This window comes from Mus caroli, unplaced genomic scaffold, assembly GCF_978045245.1.
Source record: "Mus caroli unplaced genomic scaffold, Mus_caroli_1 scaffold_1, whole genome shotgun sequence".
Taxonomy (NCBI): domain Eukaryota; kingdom Metazoa; phylum Chordata; class Mammalia; order Rodentia; family Muridae; genus Mus; species Mus caroli.
In genome coordinates this window covers 71,100,980-71,120,122 of record NW_028227256.1, presented here as the reverse complement: position 1 = coordinate 71,120,122, position 19,143 = coordinate 71,100,980, and the positions used below count along the sequence as shown (strand labels likewise).

Here is a 19,143-nt window from a genome sequence, read left to right as displayed (position 1 = left end):
GATGTTATGGGGTGGGGAAAGGAAGAGGGGACTCATTATTCAGTGGGGGTGGTGTGTTAGATGATGAAAAAGTTCTGGAAGTAGGTAGTGGTTAGTATGTCATTGTGGATATACTCAAATCCATCATTTATATATTCAGAAATGCTTAAATGGGGCTGAGAGATGGCTCAGTGGTTAAGAGCACTGACTGCTCTTCCAGAGGTTCTGAGTTCAATTCCCAGCAACCACATGGTGGCTCACAACCATCTATAATGATATCTGATGCCCTTTTCTGGGGTGTCTGAAGACAGTTATAGTGTACTCATATAAAAATAAATAAAATAAACAAATCTTTAAAAATATATTAATAAAAAAGAAATGCTTAAATGATGCTTTTTTTTAATTTAAAAACTTAAAAATTCATCATCATCACCATCACCACCACCACCACCATCACCACCATCATCATCATCATTGTGGTACAGGGTACTGACCAGCATCTTGCATATTCCAGTCAAGAGTTCTACCTCTGAGCCACATCTGTAGCCCCCAAGATGGGACTTTTTATGTTATGTATATTTTACTGCAATAAAAAGGTGGAGGAGCAATGAGACAGCTCAGAGGGCAAAGCCTCTCACCACCCACCACCAGGGTTCTATCTCCAGAACTCACATGGTGAGTGGGGAAAACTGACTCCTCTGACCTTTGTACATATGCTGTGGCACAGATGTGTACAATACACACACACACACACACACACACACACACACACACACACACACTTCTAAAATTATTCCTATTAGACAAAGGTGGTGGAGGGGAGCTCTTGAGCCAAGTATATAGCCATGCAGACCCATGATTCCCTTACAGGGGAGGCTAAGGCAGAAAGACAGGGTTCCAGGTTTGTGTTGGCTATAAAGTAAGACCCTGCTTCACATAGCCACCACCAAATAAAACAAGGAAAAACACAGACCCAGCAAATAGTAGGAGGGAAACCCAAGAGAGTGTTTCTACTCAATCCTGTGAGCACCGGACCCCAGACCAGTGAGATTCTACTTAGGAGTATGGACTTGTCTGTACAGCTTCTTGGGTCAGGGGCCACAAGTATGGGGACTCTTCTGGAGGACCTGGCCAGTTTTAGAATTTGGAGTTTTATGTAAGCAAGGCTGAGAACTTAGGTTTTTATGATGGCTTTGGGGATAGGAGTGCCATCCAACTGGGGCCCCTTATAGAGTAGTGAGGTAATGAAAGGAGAAACTGGTGGGTGTCTGTGTGGTCTGTGCTCTGCGAAGAGCCAGGTAGGTACGGAGCAAAGCGGGCTCCTGCCTCTGTTCTGCTGTGACCTCACTCTCCCATCTGATGGAGAACTAATGAACCCAGGCTCTCGTAAGCCCTGGTTGAGTTGTCATACTGCATCCCGAGCCATGGCTGCTGGAGTGGAGGGTGGTGGTGGGGGGCTGCTGCTGCTGCTGTGACTTCTTGTCTTTTGCCTTTCACTTGGGGACATGGGGCATTAGGTTGATTCTGACCAATTCCGGAGGACTGTTGGAGTAGGGTTGGGGGAGGGCAGCTCACCTGAGATTGACCACCTGTGTCTAGAATCCTGGGTGCCTAGCCTGGAGGTGAGGTCATGGCAGGGCTATGATCAGAGCCCTTGAAGACAGCCCAGGGCCCTTAAGTCCCCTACAGATAGTGGAGTCAGCCACTGCTGATGGCAGGAGCGTGGGGCTGTTGAGCAAAGACCACGGAGTGGTACAGCCTCTGGTTCTCCTGGCACATTCTGGGCTCCTGAGAGGGTGGCCAGGGGCCAGGGTGCTGGAGAGGAGAGACAGGCAGCCTTTTAAGGAAACATTTCTGTGCCTCAGGGAGAAAAAAAAGCAAGAGTGAGACCAGAAGGTCTGAGACACGAAGTCCTTGGGCCAGCAGCCATGGCCCAGTTAGCTGTGGGCCCCAGGTTGGAAAAGCCCCCAGGGTACAGCATTGTATGGGGGCATGATTTTACCCCCTTAGGTACTGGTTCTTAGTGGGTACATCTACCTTGGGAATTGGGGGTGAATGGTGGGGAAAGGGTCCAGGGTTAGGATGGGCCTGGGAGAGAGACCCTCTGTGCATCTCAAAGCCACTGAGAAGCCCAGGCAGCTGAGGATGGAGCTCAGCCAGGGATGTGGTCCAGACATTTTACCCAGATCCTGTGAAGATCTGATGAGTCGGGAGAGGGTCTCTTAGAGCCTGGCCTACGTTTTCACAGCTCCATGCTGGTGTCACCTTGGGACTGTAAAGGACAGACAGCTGTGTATGTAACCTGTGACTGAGCCCTGGCTGTGATCAGGAGGACCATAGGCAGCTCTTGAGGCCTTCTCTCTCCTCCCCATCTCTGCTCCCACTCTGGGCCTTGTCCTCTGAGGAATCTCTTCTAAAACCTTTACCTCTAGCTCTATGCTCATGTGAATCAGGAAGTGGGCTTTGGGTTCTTTTTGCAGTCCTCATTTTCTGAAGGGCCACGAGCCATCTTGGGACCCAGGTTCATTTCCCAGCCTCACATCTGCTGTGTGACCTTGGGTGAATTGCTTACCCTGTCTGTGCCTCACATCTTCCCCCAGGGAGGTAACACTAGAGTCTGCCTTTCTGCTTGTTGAAAGGGCAAAGCACTTTATTTAGCAACATGCCTGCCAGGTGGTACCAGCTCAGTAAATGTTGGTATGTTACCAGTAGGATGGGGTCGCCTACCATCTGGAAGAGGCAGCTGCCTCTTCAGCCACTCTCTGCCTCTCTGTGGGCCTCTGGTCTGGTGCTTGGGTGAGGAATCAGAGCCAAGGTTGAGTACTGAGATCCAAGAAAAATGTGTTGGCTGGAGAAAGGAACGCACTGGCCTCTGACACGTGCCCTGCTAATTGCCAGGGTGTTGTGGCCATTGAGCCCTCCTTCCTCTCTCCCTCCTCTAGAGGCCCAAGTTGCCGTGACCCTGGCTCAGAGAAGGGTGGGGATGAACTGATAATGATGGTTCCCTTCCCATGGGCGCTGCCTCCCTCTTCTGCACTGTACCTGGAAGATCTGGCCAATCCCAGCCTGTGGGAGCCTCCTGCCAGCTCTCCGTTTGGATGCACCACTGGCAATGGGGAGAAGAGTGGGAACGGGTGCTGACTTTCCTATGGGTCTAAGTCATGAGTCGTGTCTTTCAAATATTTTAAGTCCATCTTTGGACAATGTAGAGGGTCAGGAGGAGAGGGGGTGGGGAGGAAGTGTTGTGGTTTTTGTAGGATCCAGGGCATAAACGCTGCTATGCTGACTTCCAGGAGGTGTGTTGTGTTTTACAGGACTTAACCTGTGAGGGTTTTTGGCATTTCATATTTGTCATCTGGTCTGAACCTTTACGGGTTGCCTTCTGAAGAGCTCTCCCCGTGCTCAGGGAAGGTTGTCCCCTTGAGAATGGGGTAAGAGTGGGCTCAGGAGGCCCAGAGGCTGCTGGGACAGAAGCTAACATGGGCTTTTTTTTTTTTACCTCTCTCACAGGTGGCTGCCCCTTGCGTTCCTCCGTCCAGCCATGAACTGGTGGTGAGTGACAGCCTTCTCTTCTCTTTTCAGTCTCTCTTGCATGTTGGGGGCTGGGTTGGTGGGGTGGAGAGGGTTGAGGACTTTGGGCTGAGGCTGGTGGGAGGAAATGAGTCATGAGGTCCCTCCTGACGTGATGCAGGGCCTGCTCTGTGTGTCTGGAGATTTGAGGTCCTCGGGAAAACCCATAAAAGGCCATCTTGTATATCCCCAGGCCTGGCTAGGTTACTGCTGTTCTAGGGCCTGGAGGGCCAGGGTGCGCTGTGGTGTCACCTTCCTCACTCCTGGCTGTAGGTCTTGTACCCTTCAGCTGGAGGCAGAGGGATGGATGGTGTTTCTGAGACCATCTATGAAGTGGTGGCCTCTGCTCCTCTCCTCAGCTTTGCTATGTCCCCATGACTCTGTTTTTCTGCTTTTATGGCCCTCATCCCCCTCTTCCCTGTCAGTTTCCAGAACAGTTTGGACAGGGGCAGGACCTCTGTGAGTTCTGGGCTGTGGAGCTGGCCTGCTGCAGACTGATTGCAGCTGGCCTGATGTGTGTTGGCGTGTTTCCTGTTCCCATAGCCTTTCCAGGTCCCACTCCGCTGCCTTGTGGGGACAGGTCAGGCTCTGAGGACTGCAGAAGGTCTGTGTGTGTGTGTGTGTGTGTGTCTATGAGAGAGAGAGAGACAGAGACAGTAGGAATGTGTGGGCCAGATCTGCTGGGTTGGTGGGGAATACTTATGGTGGTGCCTGTGTTGTAGGGGAGTCTGGCTGTTGGCATCTTTCACAACAGAGTGGTCACTTGCTCAGCTTAGGTATGGGACACACAGTCAAGCCATCTAGTTTCCTTTTGTTCCAGCCCTAACTTGCCTGTAGCTGTAGCCTTCTCCCTTCTTTCTCTCTGCATCTTGGGTTTCCTAGGGATACACTTGGACTCTCAGACTCTTGGTTACACCAAAGCTATGTCACTTCTGCTCACTCAGGCCAGATGCAGAGACTTGGCTCCCTAGGCCACCCTCTCCTAGACTTCAGCTGCCACACTGGGCCCTCCAGATGTGAAGTATTCATTCTACAGATCCCTGTAGTAACAGCAGGGTAGGGGAGGAGCTGTGAATGCCCCCCCCCCAGAAGTGGTCTGGCTAGAAACCTCGCCAGGATCACAACGGCATACCATGTACCAGAGGAGGGTGGTGGGCAGAGAATACTGACGACTCTGGTCATCTGTGCTAAGCTACTACCTAAGAGCTAAGAACAGAATGTCCTTGGCTGGTCTGGAAGGCTGAGGATAGGTCCAGGGTTTAGGGACCATGAGGCAGGGGCCAGCATCTGGCTCACGGAGCCTTGTTTACAGAGCAAGGTCCAAGGTCAGGACAGAAGGGCATAGGATGGTGTTCCAGCTGGAGGCCTGCAGTTAGGTGTTGGAAGGACTGCCTGCCTTTGAGAGGCATGTGTGCCACGTAGGCCGTCTTCGTGTTTCTGTATTGTGACCACTTGCACAGTGGTAGTAGCCCTGCAGGAGTTTGGATAGGCCATGTGCTGGTGAGGTTGGGGTCAGGTGGTGGTGATGGTCCTCAGAATCCAGCACCCCCCCCCCAGCAGTAAGAAAGTTCCACTCCCCATCCCTGCATCCTAGCACCACTTTCCCAGATATTTATTCCTCCCCTATTCTCTGTTCCCGAATTTCTTGGCTTCAACTGAGTGACCCTGAACACATTACCTAATGCCCCTCTCTCTTTAGCGGCCCTGCTCTAGAATAGGAGCTAGCAACACTAACCCATGAAGCCGGCAAGATCAAACATCCCACTAATACACAATATCTATTCCAAAGCCAGAGGTATACCACCTCACTTGGAGCAAAACCTTAGGTTCTTCCCCCAAAGCTGTCCTTCCTCAGCTTCTCAATTCTTCCTCACTCTGTTTTAGCTCCTCAGCCTCTGAGCTTCTATGCTTCTGTGCTTATGGTTTTTCCCACACTATACACCTTGTCTGTCTACCTTTATCTTGCCTAAGGGGTCCCACCTGTGCCAGCACGTGAGTTCCAGGATGGACTTTTCTTCACACTCAGTAGGTATTCACACACGTGCACTGGGCACAGTTTAAGACTGTGTAGCTGGGGGTGGGGGGCTGGATACTGCCGTGACCTTCTGTTCCCCACTGCCAGTGGTGAATTCTGCACAGGGGGCCTGGGGCAGACTACAATCCTGAGTGGGAGACCCTTCATTGCCCTGCCAGTGGGAAAGTGGCCCAGGGGAAACAAGGAGAAAGTCTGGCTCCCCCCAGGGCGCTCAGCACCTGCTTCCGTGCAGTGGGTGAGGCGAGTGCTTTGAGCAGGCTCCTAAGAGGGAGGAAAGGGTGGGTTCAGGACTTTCCTTCCTTTTGCTGCCAGCCTTCCCTGCCAGCCTCTGTAGGCCACTGCCTGGCCTGCCCTGCTCCCTGGTTCCCAACTCAGTGTGACCGGTTCATCTGTCTAATGGCCTGGCCTGGCCTCGGTTTGGTTCTGCTTCCGCTACCTTTCTTGCCGACCTTGGATGAGTCCTAACCACCCTTCCCCTGATTCAGACCCAGATTTTCTGCCCAGCTTCAGGCCCTGCTGGCCAAACATATTTTCCAGCCCATGCCCAGGCTGGCTAGGGCTGAGCGGTTTAATGTTCAACTCACACTTTCGTCTTACTCAACAGATGTAGTCCGAGGAACTGGGCAGAAGAGTCCGGGGGTTGCTCCCTGCCGTGGGTTTCTAGGCAGGATTGAGTTAGGATGCCTGCCACAGACATTCCTGACCCTTGCAAAGAGCTGAAGTAGTAGTTTCTCAGGCTTAAAAGCCGATGATAGTTGAATGGATTGCCCACTAAGGTACCCCATTCCAGGTGCGCTGTGCATGAGAATGGGCTTCTGATGCTAGGCTGACTGCACACAAGGACTAGTACCCTGGACACCTGGGTAACAGGAGCCATAGCCTCCCATGCCCTCTGTCACCAGCCTCACAGCCGTGGGGTTGGAATGTCCCGTGGAATGACCTGCAGGTGAAGCTGGGGTAAGAATTGGGGTGTAGTGGAGTTGGAGCCCTTATCGGCATGTGGTTTCACCTCCAGTAATAACATAGCAGTCTTCCCTGCGTCCCCCTTTCCCCATCTGAGGTTTGACTTTCCTCGGTTTCAGTTACCCGATGTCAACTGAGGTCCAAAAACAGTAAGTGGAAAATTACAGAAATAAGCCATTCATCCACTTTAAATGGTATGCTGTTTCGAGTAGTGTGATGCACTCTGGAGACGTTGGTCCACTCATGCCCAGTGAGTGCTTGCTGGATGTGCTGTTTGCCTGTTAGTCAGGCAGTGAGCAGCAGCTTCTGCCGTCAGACAGACTACTGTGGTGTCCTGGTGTCAGATTTAAGTCACTGTTATGTGACTGAATAATATCCCCATGGTCCAAGAATTTCAAAGCTAGCCCATCAGGCAGGGCTAAGGGAAGCTGTGCACCCTTCCCTGCATTAGAGGAGACAGTTCTCCACGTATGTACAGGGTTTTATTCTAGCTGTCATTTGGGCACCCACTGGAATTCTTGGGACTGCCTCTGAGGGGGAGGGGCCGCTGCAACGACAGCCGTGAAAAGCACTTTATGCACTTTTGGATGTGGATTCGGGAAGGAGATAGGAGGTCACAAGATGGATCAGAGTTAAAGTGAGCTTTCCATTCACCAGCCTGCACCGGAGCTGTCCTCCCAGCACTAACAACCACACATATCACCACGACTTGCACAGCACTTATGGTTCTCAACACCCTTTCCCTGGCTGAGGGCAGGTGGGCTTGGGACCTGCACGCGCACCTGGGCAGCCTGTGTTCGTCCTGGAGAGGCAGGCAGGGCCATTTATAGTGGTTAGATCAGGGCAGAGGAAGGCTGCCTGCCTTTTTCGCAGGTACAAGCTGGTAGTGGCCCACTAGAAGGGCACCCTGGTCTGTGTCCTTGGGATTACCCGGGAACTCAATTTGGGCTTCTCATGGTCCCTAATGTCTCTGCTGTCCAGTGGGCTGGAGTGCTGAGAGAAGATCTATCGTCTATTCAACCAACACATGGCTGTGCACACAGGGTCTGTGAAAGCCACTGTGTTCACGAGCAGAGTTCTTTTCTAAATTGGTTTATTTTGTTGGGGAACCTAGAGTCTTGTGCATGCTAAGCACAACCATGCCACACTTCCAGACCACAAGGGTTGGTTTTTGGTTTTGATTTTGTTTCTTTTCTTTTCTTTTTCTTTTTTTCGTGACAGGGTTTCTCTGTGTAGTCCTGACTGTCCTAGAACTCACTCTGTAGACCAGGTTGGCCTCAAACTCAGAGACCTGCCTGCCCCTGCCTCCTGAGTGTTGGGATTAAAGGCATGTGCAGCACTGCCTGGCTAGTAGCATTCTTTTATGCTGGAGTTGCTAGGTCTTAAGCAGTAACAGATCTTAAGAAATTTTTAAAAGATGATTTTTATTTGTGTGTATATATGTATGTATGTCTTTGTGTGCATGCACATGTGTATGCAGGTCCCCGAAGAGGCCGTAGAAGGCATTGGATCCCTTGTAGCTGGGTTACAGGGGACTGTGAGCTGCCTGATGTGGGTGTTAGGATCTGAACTCCAGTCCTCTGGAAGGGCAGTGTCTTAGTTACTTTTCCATTGTCCTAACAAAACACCATGAACAGAGCCACTTATAGACGAAAGCATTTAGGCCTGGAGAGATGGCTCAGTGGTTAAGTGCATTGACTGCTCTTCCAGAGGTCCTGAGTTCAATTCCCAACAACCATATGATGGTTCATGACCATTTGTAATAAGATCAAATGCCCTCTTCTGGTGTGTCTGAAGACAGCTACAGTGTACTCTGAGAAATAAAATAAATAAAAAGAAAGAAAGAAAGGAAGAATAAAAGAAAGGAAGCAAGCAAGCATTTAGTTGGGGCTTATGGCTCCAGAGGGCTAGAGTCCAGCAGGAAGCATGGCAGCAGGCAGGACAGTACAGCACTGAAGTAGTAGCTGAAAGTTTATATCTGATCCAGAAGCCCAGGGTGGGATCAGAGGGACATAGAGATAGAGAGATATAGAGACTAACTGGGAATGACTTGGCTTTTAAAACCTCAAAGACCACCTGAGGTGACACACTTTCTCCAAAGAGGCCACACCTCCTAATCCTTCCCAAACAGTTCCACCAACGGTGGAGCAAGTATTCAAATCTGACTGCCAATGGGAGCCATTCTCATTCAAACCACCAAGCAGTGAGTGCTCTTAACTACTGAGCCATCTCCCCAGGTAGACCCTAAGGTTTTTAAAGTGCTATTCAAAGGGATACTCCCACACTACCCCTTGTAGGGTACTCAGCAGCAGACATCAGCTGCCTCATGATACAAGAGAATGACATGAAACTGGGTGTGGTGACACATGCCTGTAATTTCAGTACTGGGGAGGTGGGAGCAAGAAAATCAGAAGTTCAAGGCCATCCTCAGCTACCTACATATTGAATTTAAAGCTATCCTGGTCTATGATGAGATCCTGTTTTTTTTTTTTTTTCTTCAAACAAACAAACCCAAACAAACAAAAAAAACAAACTGCCAGAAAAGAAGATGGAGAGAGTGACAGTGGTGTGGGAAAACCAGAGACTAGCTTGCATATTTCATCTCCTCCATCAAGAGCTGTGACGGGGGGTGGGTGGTGGGGGTAGGGTGGGGAACAGGGGGGAAGGCTTTGTGGTCTGATGAATTTAATCCCAGGGTGCTGAAAGGGGCATGGGTGGCCATCTTTAGAAAATTCTGGAAAATGGAGCCATGCCAGGAGGCAAGCTTGACCCGAGGCTGACTTCCAAAGGGAGGGAGTCTGTGGGCCTGAGCTTCCCGAAGACCCCAGCAGCTGGGGATGGGAGGGGTCATACAGCCCAATTCAAGCACAGCCGGAGGTTGTACAGTCCAGAAGGGCCAGGAGCATGAAGCCGTGCTTGAGGTGTTTGGACTTGTTTTTTATTGTTCCCCAAAGCCACATTTAGGAGGTGGAGATGGTCATGGGGCTAGCTGGTTTGTGAGCCAGGAAGAGGTTTCAAACATCAGACATGGCCCACCTGGGCTGTTTTGGGGATGGGGAGCTGTTGTCTGCTGCTGGAACCCCTCACTAGTCACTAACACCCATTAGGTGTGGGGTGCCAGCTAAGGTTCCTTGGGTTTCCTCAGGCCTGCTCACATCCTGTCTTTTCTCAGGGCAGGCAAGTGTCATGGTCCCCAGAGGTCAGAGGTCAAAGCTTCTTTTTGACCACCAGTGGGAGAGGATCCTGCCTGCCTCAGCAGCCTGATGTTTGGGGCAGAGCTGTGCCCAGGAGGTATAAGCCTGGCCTGGGATGGCTGACCAGGGCACCCAGGGTTGCCAGATCAGAAGGCAAGGCAGAGGGAAACCATACCATAGAATGCATCTGTGCCCAACTCTAGGCTCTCACCAGGGGGAGCCCTGGCTTTCAGGAGAATAAATGAACTCACTTGTGCTATGCCTTGGAAAGCCTGCTCCCTGTGGCCAGGCTGATTTAGAGGAGGGAGTAGGGGGAGCTCTAGAAGATGGTAGATCACACACCTTGGTACAAATCGCAGAAGCCAGCAAGCAAATATGGTATAAAAGTCAGACAGCCTGCTCTTGCTGGGGGAAGAGTAGACCCTGTGACCTTGTGTATAGCCTTGGTCTGGACACCTACTTGGTGGCCCTGGCTGGCAAGATGGGGGTGGGAATGTACTCTGCTGGAGAGGAAAGGGCCAGCTATTGACTCTGGGGCTAGAGAGGGAGGGGCCGGGCTTAGAGGAGTTCACAGTCTGGGTGGAGAACAGGACCTTGAGAGCTAAGTACTAAGGGCCATTATGGGTCCTTGAGCAGGCAATTGACCCATGGCAGGGTTTTAGAGTGGGAATCTGCTGCCAGCTGGGGGTGGCTTGACAGGAAGGGGACGGCAGGTGGAAGGGACTAGGGTAGACATCCAGTAGGGTCTTAGGGGTTCTGGGCCAGATTAGTTCAAGGATGCGGAGGAGGCAAAGCCTTATGGTAGACCTGGTCCTCTGTGGGAGGAGAGCTGTGATCAGAGGGAATACTCAGTATTCTAGCCTGGCCCTGAGATGGGGCTGGTGAGGAGGTCCTGGGTGTCCCAGCCTCAGCCCATGGTGTAGTGCTGGGCCCCTTAGGGTTGGCTTGGAGGAGGGGCTGATACAGGAAGGGACTTGCTTGGCGCTCCTCTCGGGGGTGTGTGGAAGTCAGCATAGCTTTCCACTTAATCACCAGAGCCTGTTCTTTTCCCCTTGATGGCTGAGTGTGTCTATGAGAGGCAGTGACCTTGGCAGCAAACTACCCTGAACATTTAGGTCAGCGTCCCTGCCACCTGGGCCTCCTGCCTGCCCAGGATCCTGCTTCAGTCCCAGCTGTTCCCGTGCCCATTTTGTTGCCTCTTGTTGCTTTGGGGTGAAGCATAGCAGGGACACAGCTTTGGAGGGCTGACCTGGACTCACATAGAAGCAAGCACCCTCCTGGAAATTGCCAGAAGAGGAGCCAAATGTTCCTTCTCCAGCCCCTGAGACCTTGACGTAGAATGAAGGCTCAGGAAGCCTGGGCAGGCGGCTGACCCAAAGCAAGCTTTTAAAGTGAGAGTCTCTGGCTTCCTCTGTCACTGCTGCTGCCTATAGGTTGCTGTTGTCATTATCTCTATTGAGAGGATGCCCTCATGGGGATGTTATGAGGCCATGCCTCCAGTATGTAGTCCATTGTCATATTCTGCTAAATGTCCCCAAATGCTATGCCTTGTCCCCCTGCCTCCCTGCACCCAACCCCATATCTACTTATGGTTCTATTTTGGGGAAAAAGTGAGCCCAGAATAGCCTTCCTTGTGTCTTGGGTCTGAGCAATTCCAGTTCCTTCTGGTTGGCCCTTCTGCCTCCCAGGCCCTTCCCCCTCCAAGATAGGTAGTGCTGGGTGACCTCACAGATCATCAATGTGGTGGTAGATGTGATGCCACGGGGTCTTTTTGGCTCCAAACTGCCCAGATTCCAGACTTCCCTTGGGACAAGAGCAGAGAGATCTGGCAGGCTAGAGCTGAGGGTTTGAAGTGTTCTGGACAGAATGTTCCTCTGGAGGCTGAGTCTGCACTCTGCACCCTCCCTTTTGCCCCCGAGCCCTGGGCTCAGGCTGGGGCATCCCCAAGCCCCAGCATTTCCTTCCTCTGAACAGCAGCCCACAGATACATTTTTCTCCTCCCCCCAACCTAGCCTCCCAGCAGGCCACCAATGCATTTCTACTACATGGTCCCCAGGCAGGTGGGCCAGTCTCCCAATCTTCCAGGACATGCTCTTCTTGGCTCAGTCAGCAGGGAGAGGTAGCACATGCACAGAGAGGGAAAGTCATGTGTGTCTGTTTCGGGGGAAACAGTGAAGAAAGGATATGCAGCTTCCTTATCCACCCTGTGGTTCACAGCAAATTCAGGAAGTTCTCTGCTGTCTGATAGTAGCCTCTCCCACTGCGGTCCATTCCCCAGTTTTCCCAGGGAAGTACAGGAAAGATGTCTGTTCCTACTGGTGACCTGGGTAAGGGTCTGCTGTTGCCAGCCTTTGGGGCTCCAAAAGTGTGTTGAATGGAGCTAAGAAGGAGGCTCAGTAGGAAACGTGCTTGCTGTGCAAGCACAGAGACCTGAGTTCAATCCCAGCACCGTGTAAAACCAGGCCCAGTGATGCTTACCCTAATTCCCAGCACTGTGTGGTGACAGGAAGAGCCCTGGGGCTTGCTGGCCAGCCAGGGTAGCCAAATCAGTAAGCCTTATGTTCATTGAAACCCATTGCAAAATAAGGTGGAGGGTGACAGAGGAAGATACATGATGTTGATCTGTGGTCTCCACATCTGTGCATTCAAGTGCGTGCACACACGCACATGCACACATGCGCACACATGCACAGAGAGAGCAGAGAGAGGGGAATGTTGGGGGGAACGAGCAAGAGGCTGAGAGAGGCTGTGAGCCTATAAGGGGCAGAGTTTAAATGCCCGTTCTCTACCTGTGACCACTGCAGTCTTTCACCATTCACTTGTCTCCCTGTGAGGTGAGTTAAGGTCATTTTCCAAGGAACCTTCAGGGCTGTAATGGAAGCAGCAGCACCTGGTCCCTAGTCTGCTGCAAGTCAAAGCTGTTGTTCTTGCTTTAGCCTTGGGAAAAGCTGCCTCAGGATCATGGCTGCTGTAGGGAGAGGCAGTGAGGCAGCTAGGGTGCAAAGATGTGAGCAGTGGTCTCAGGGACGGGGATACTGTGCAGAATGCAACACAGGTGTGATGGGGATCCACCTTCAATGTCCAGACCTGGCCTGGCAGGGCTTAGGGACCCTGGGTGAGGCCAGAATCATCCTTGTTTAGACTTAATATCAATCAGCCTCATAGCTGACTTTGAGATGCCAACTGACCCCAGGAGAGAGGCAGGGAAGTGACTGTGGGAATGGGCTCTGCAGGCTTGGGGCAGACCTTGTATTTATTCAAGATGCTGGCAGGTCTTCCATCTGTACTTCAGTTCCTATTATGGATTAGGATGCGGGGGTGGGGTGGGGTGGGTAAAGTTTCAAGGCCCTCTAATACTTGTCTTGGAACAGCCTGTGAGTGCATGTGCGTATGTCTATACATGTGTGCATGCCTGTGTACATATGGTGTCAAAAGGTCCTTACCTAAAACTAAACAAAGATGAAGGTAAAGGCTTTTATATGTTCAGGGGACCTAGGATGCTGCTGGGTGCTAATCAATGCTGAGCATAATAAGGTATCAGAGAAGAGAGCAAGGATACTTGTTCACACCACATATACTTCCCAAGGGCTCACAGTGTGCTGGGCACTGTTCTATCTTCAGAGTGGACGCTGCTCATATTTCAGTGAGAGGCAGGACGTTCTAAAGGGTGTTATTAAGTATAAAATAGAGTGTTGGAGGGAAGTGTGTTCTAAGAAGAAAACTCAGGGATTGAAGAGATGGCTCAATAATTAAGAGCACTTGCCGCTCTTGCAGAAGACCTAGGTTCAGTTCCGAGCACCTACGTCAGGTGACCAGAACTGTCAGTTCTGGGTGATCTGACGCTCTCTTCTGGTTCACAGGTACTTGCACACACACAGGACACATATGTACACTCAGGCACATACATGCATGCACATATATAAAAAACTAAACATCTTTTTCTTTCTAAGACTAAAAGTCAACCAGAGAGTTAGTGTATGTGCGCACATGAGAGTGCGTGTGTGCGAGTGTGCGCATGTGTGCGTGTGTGTGTGTGTGTGTGTGTGTGTGTGTGTGTATGTATGTCCTTGTATGGGGGCTTACACTTGTGGTGTAATCAGGGCAGTTCTCTGAGGCTGCTACTTCTGAATTCCCAGCTTGGGGGAGGGACCAGAAATGAGTATCTCCAAGAGGGTCCCGGATGGATCTAAGAGCAGACAGCCCAGCTCACGCCTGACTGTAGTTAGCTACAGGGTGACCAAAAGCAGGTCCTAGTGGGTCCGTAGGAGCTTCCCCACTGTGCCATGTGAGCTTGGGCAGCCTTAGCTGACTCTGCCCAGCTGGGACCAGTCCCTGCACTTTTCTGTTTTCAGGTAATCTAAGGCTGATAGTGGAGAACTAGGGTAGAGGGGGTGCATACATGCCGGGCTGGGGTTATGAACTCTGGAGGGCAGTCTGTTTGGAAATTTTTAGCTCCTTGGGAGACATGTGGGACAGTGTGTTGAAGGCATCTGACTGCTGGTGAGTCTTGCCCATGGCTGGCCTCCAGCTGGCAAGGGAAAGGGATGGGGGCAGAGGGGACAGTGCTCAGATGATCCCTGGCAGGAAGGGCGAGTTTCTCCCGCTCTGCTGAGGCCTGTAGTTTTATACTAAATCTTATGGCTCAGAGAAGACTGACAGGGGTTTGACTAGGATGGGTGAGGTGGACCCCCATGTTATGGGGGAACCTCAGGGTAAGAGGTTAGCCGTAAGCACTAGCCTGTGCTGGGAGCCAGGCCCTCTTCATGGGGGGCCTTTATTCTACTTGTCCAACATGCATTTCACTAGGCAGCCATGCTGGTGAGCAGCAAGGACAAGCAACCTGCTTTTGGTCACCCTGTAGTTAACAGCAGTCAGGCATGGGCTGGGCTGTCTGCTCTTAGAGCCATCCGGGACCCTGTTGGAGATACACATTTCTGGTCCCTGCAGCATTCAGAAGTTCTAGGTTGGTGGGACACTCAGTGCCAATACCTTTCAGGGAGTCACAATCCCCTCCTGGAGTGGCAGATAGAACTCTAGGAACAGTGGGGAGGTGAACCTGGTCTAGGAAACTCCCATTCCTCATCATTCACTCTTCTGGGCACTTTTAGGATGAAGCCCTGTTGTAGACTCGGAGAGGGAGAATGGCTGGGATGGTCTATCCATGCATGTTTATTGATGGCCCACTTCTGGTCCTCCTGGTCTCTGGCATGAGGGAGTTTCTACTGAGTTGTCACGGTGATTTCTTTGGGTGAAGGTAGACCAGGAATCCAAAATCAGGGTTGGAGAGCTGGCTTAGCAGGTAAGAGCATGAGCTGCTCACGCAGGAGACCTGAGTTCAGTTCCCAGCACTGTGTGGAATGGCTTCCAACAACATGTAAATGCAGTTCCAGAGATCCAATGCTTCTGGCCTGAATGAGTTTCTGCACTCATGTGAACAAATCCACACCCATGTATATGCACATGCACATAATTCAAAGAATAAAAACAAATCTTAAATTACCAAATTAACTGTGGTTGGATAAACACAGTGTATAGGGCCAGGTTAGACTATTCCTTTAGGAAAGCACGGATGTGAAGGCTAATGGGATACCACATGGGGTATAATCAGAGCTTCCTGGAGGAGGAGCCTACCAAGGAGGAGGAGAAGGCGTGGTGTGCAGTGAGCATGGGAGTACTTTGTGTGTGTGTGTATGCGTTCGTGTGAGTGTGTGTGAGTACATGCGTGCATGAGTGTGTGTGTGTGTGTGGTGTGTGTCATAGGTACCAAGGATGAGGCCAGCAAGTCACCGGAGAGCTGGGACTTGGCAGTGATCCCAGGAGCCCATGCTTTTGGGCCTCTCTCGCCATATCTTATGTTTGTTTTCTGGGGCTAACAGGCCATGGTGTTTCCTGCCTCTGTGGTTTCTTACCCTAGATAGACAGTGGAGGTAAAAGCCCTGGGAAGATGGAGCAAGAGTGTTTTGTCCTGTTGTCCCCGTTAATTGGGAGTTTGAGGCTTGCATGGGCACCTAGTGTGGTCAGGTAGAACTGGGTGGCTCTACTGCTAATAAGATGTGTTTCATTTTTGCAAATGCTGCTTCCCCACTTGGGACCAGCCCAGTGATGTCTCGAAGCTTGTGACTGTGCACTTGTTGCCACTCTGACTGCCAGCATCTCTGTGAAACTCACACTATTTTCTCTTTGTCCCTAGCCCATCACCACAGAGACCGTACCCAAGAATGTAGTAGATGTGGTGAGTGACAACCCAGGCAGACTGAAGAGGCCGGTGCTGAGAGGTTTGGGGCTGGGAGAGGGTTTGGAGCCTGGAGGAAGGGTATTGATGACCTTGGAGCCTGTGTCCAGCCATGGGATGTTGGGGTGAGGCTGACACAGAGGGGGCAGGGTGGGGCTATGAAGGAGATCAGTGATTAAATTTGTAAGAAATACGCTAAATGGCTCAGACCTGTAAGCTAGCATCCAGAAGGCTGAGGCAGGAGGATTACCTCAGTTTTAGATCAGCTTGGGCTCTGTATTGAGACCTCTTCTTTAAAAAAATTAAAAAAGTAGGACTGGGGTAACTCTCAGTCATGGGAGTGCCTGCGCAAGCATGGGCATGTGCGCCCAGTCCCCAGAAACCACCTGAAAAAAAGCAGCCCAGTGAGGTGGTACATGCTTGTAACTGCAGTGCTGGAGGGTGGAGACAGGTGGACCCTTGGGTCTTGCTAGTTAGCCTCCTTTGATTGACAAGCTCCAGGTTAGTGAGAGACCCTGTCTCAAATGCCAAACTTGCTTGAGAGGGTAGGAAGGGGCAGAGCCTGTCTGCTTTAGGGAATACAGGTTTGCAAAAGTGACCCACATGCCTGTGTGTCTGCACACACAGACACACACAGACATACACACACACACACACAGACACAGACACACACACACAGAGGGTAAAGGAAAAGCAGAATCTGAGGAAGCCAGGTAGACTTCCCATCAGTCTTTTGGACTACATGAGCAGAGAGAGTTTTCTCTAGGCTGGAGGAAGAAGATGAGAAGAATTGGGGTGGGGGCACTCTATGGTGGGGAAACTAAGGCTGGAAGAGGTATCTGATGGGAACAGGCATCTTGAAACCATGGGCTGGAGGCAAAGGCTCTCCCTGTGAGACTTCAGGTAAAGGAGAGCCTATCTGACCCTCAGCTTCTCACTTTCAAAATGGATGTGTCCCCCAGGGGTGGGCCAAAGGAGAGGGTTTATTTATGCCTGTCTCTCTGGTGGTCCTAGTGAGTGGACAGACAAGCACCCCTCCCCCAACCTTCTGCTACTCTTTTGCCATTTGTCCTGACCCCCAGCAGGTAGGATTTCTGGAACCTTCTACTGTTCATCTCGCCTCTCCCTGACACTATCTCCTCTGCCTACAGGGGGAAGGAGACTGCCGGGTTGGAAGTTCTCCGAAAAACCTGGAGGAGGGCGTGAGTATGAGGGGGTAGGGGCCAAGGGAGAATGAGACAGGGAGATGCCCTGAGACCTGTCTTGTGGATATGTCTCCCATAGTGCTGGGGAAAGGGAAGGCTCCCAAAGTCACTTGCTGGGCTCCGACTCTGGTCTTCTTCCTCACTATGCCATGACAGTCCTGGGTGAGAAGGAGCAGAGGGGCAGATCTGAGAGCCAGGCCTGGTGGAGGGCAGACTTGGAAAGGGTAGAAAGCAGGGCTGAGGTGAAGGGGCCCTGGGCTCTTGAGATGACCCTAGATTCTGGAGACACTGTCTCTGGAAATGGTGACTGCTGTATGGCTTTTTCTGCTTCTGACTCAGGACTCTGGGAAAGGGGTTATCTGGTCCTTGCTCATAGTGTCTTCAGTTTTACAAGGGGAGTCAAAGGACACTGTTCTTAATCGGAAGGAACTCAGGCCAGGGTCAGGAGCCCCTGATCTCTGCTGCGGGACTGGCTTGTTGCTACACACCCCTGGTAGGCCCCACAGGGCCTTCACCCTCCTCAGGTCTTTTCTGTCTTGTGCCCCATGCTGGCCCCTCCGTCCACTCCAGGCCTGGAGAGGAACAGGGAGTGGTTTTGGCGGTTGGCACAGGGGGAGCTGTTGATGGCACGAGGCCCTATCATCTGACAGCTGCCTGGCCTCTGGTAGGGAGGGCCCCGCAGGGAGGGGCTGAGCTGTAGCAGCTCCCGAGGGTGGCCCACCAACACTGCTGTACCATCCTGGGCCGCCATAGGCCCAGCAATAAGGAGTGGAGCTGTCTTAGGGGCCGCAAGGACTCCTAGGTTGGGGGAAGGCGCTGTGGAGGTATGTGAGGATTCCTGTTCACTGGTCCCCAGGCAAAGGTTCATGATGCTTTGGAGAATTTAGTTTTGTATGTGTTGCAAAGGATGAACTAGCTTGAGGCACACCCAGCTGTGATGGGTGCTCAGTAAGTATTAGCCTGCCTGCCTGCCATTATTTCTTTTAGGAGCCAGGAGGTGGTATCGCTTCATGACAAGGTTTATGGCAGATGTTGTGGTTTCATGTTATAGACAAGGAAACAGGAGCTTGAGATATTCCTCCATTGTCTCTAGATTCAGGTCATCCAGGCCTCTTAACCCTTGGCCTGGGGATAAAGTGGGAGCCTGTGAATCATTACTTTGAGTCAATGTTCTGGGTGTGTTTATATTATGTCCTAGGACTTCTGACCCCTGCATCCCTAGACTGGGCCATATGGAGTCCATAAACTAGGGTCAAGCCAGAAGGAGTAAGTTTAGATGGCTAGAAGAGCTATTGACCCTAAGGGCATGTTTGACCTTGGTCTCATGGAAGAAAGAGGCGGCCACTTAGCTGTGGTTGATGGCATCTTGTTTTAGGTTTTAGGTGAAATAACTTGGTGTGGGATCAGGGAGTCTGCAGGTGGTCATGTGTCAGAGTGGTGCCTTGTCTGGAGGGAGGAGGGAGGACAAAATGTCTCACTAAAGGAGTGTAAGGAGGGCAAACAGGAGAGCAGATTCCAGAAAGGTCTGCTGCTATGGAGGACTGGAAACCCAACTGTCAGGCTTCCAGACATCTTTTGTAGGTGGGGTGACCCAGAACTGCAGGAATGGTCACCTGGCTGCCTGGGACTCCGCTGTGTTCTGGGCAGGGGGAAGGAGAGAACGGCTCAGGGCACTAGCCTGTTCGTGAGGTGTTTCCTGCTTGGCCTATCCAGGCAGCTCCCTCCCATGGAGCTGGTGTTCAGTGGACGCTGCTGCAGAGGCGAGAGCTGTGTCGCACTTTGTTTTGGAAAAATCCAAGTGGTGGGCAGGAAGGGGGAGGGGGAGGGGGGAGGAAGGGGGTGTGGCTGCAGAGCCTGTGTGGGGGCCCTCAATCCTAGGAGATGCAGGAATGAAGGGCTGGGCTCTGGCTGCCTCACTCGACCCCTGGTATTCACTGGCAGACCCACCTCTCAGCTGGGGCTCTG

General features: G+C 51.7%; 1 protein-coding gene across 19 annotated transcripts in view; it reads left to right on the top strand.

Moving 5' to 3' along the window:
* Tns1 (tensin 1) overlaps positions 1 to 19,143 on the top strand; it is a 213,544-nt gene that overhangs the window by 104,399 nt on the left and 90,002 nt on the right. For 18 of the 19 annotated variants that reach the window (XM_029474293.2, XM_085838301.1, XM_029474288.2 and 15 more), the window contains 3 exons: positions 3,490 to 3,531; positions 15,932 to 15,973; positions 17,125 to 17,175. In XM_029474293.2, coding sequence (XP_029330153.1) covers positions 3,490 to 3,531; positions 15,932 to 15,973; positions 17,125 to 17,175 — 135 coding nt within the window. Of the gene's footprint in view, positions 1 to 3,489; positions 3,532 to 15,931; positions 15,974 to 17,124; positions 17,176 to 17,230; positions 18,003 to 19,143 lie in introns of those variants that run through there. The other variant, XM_029474310.2, reaches the window with a different exon arrangement.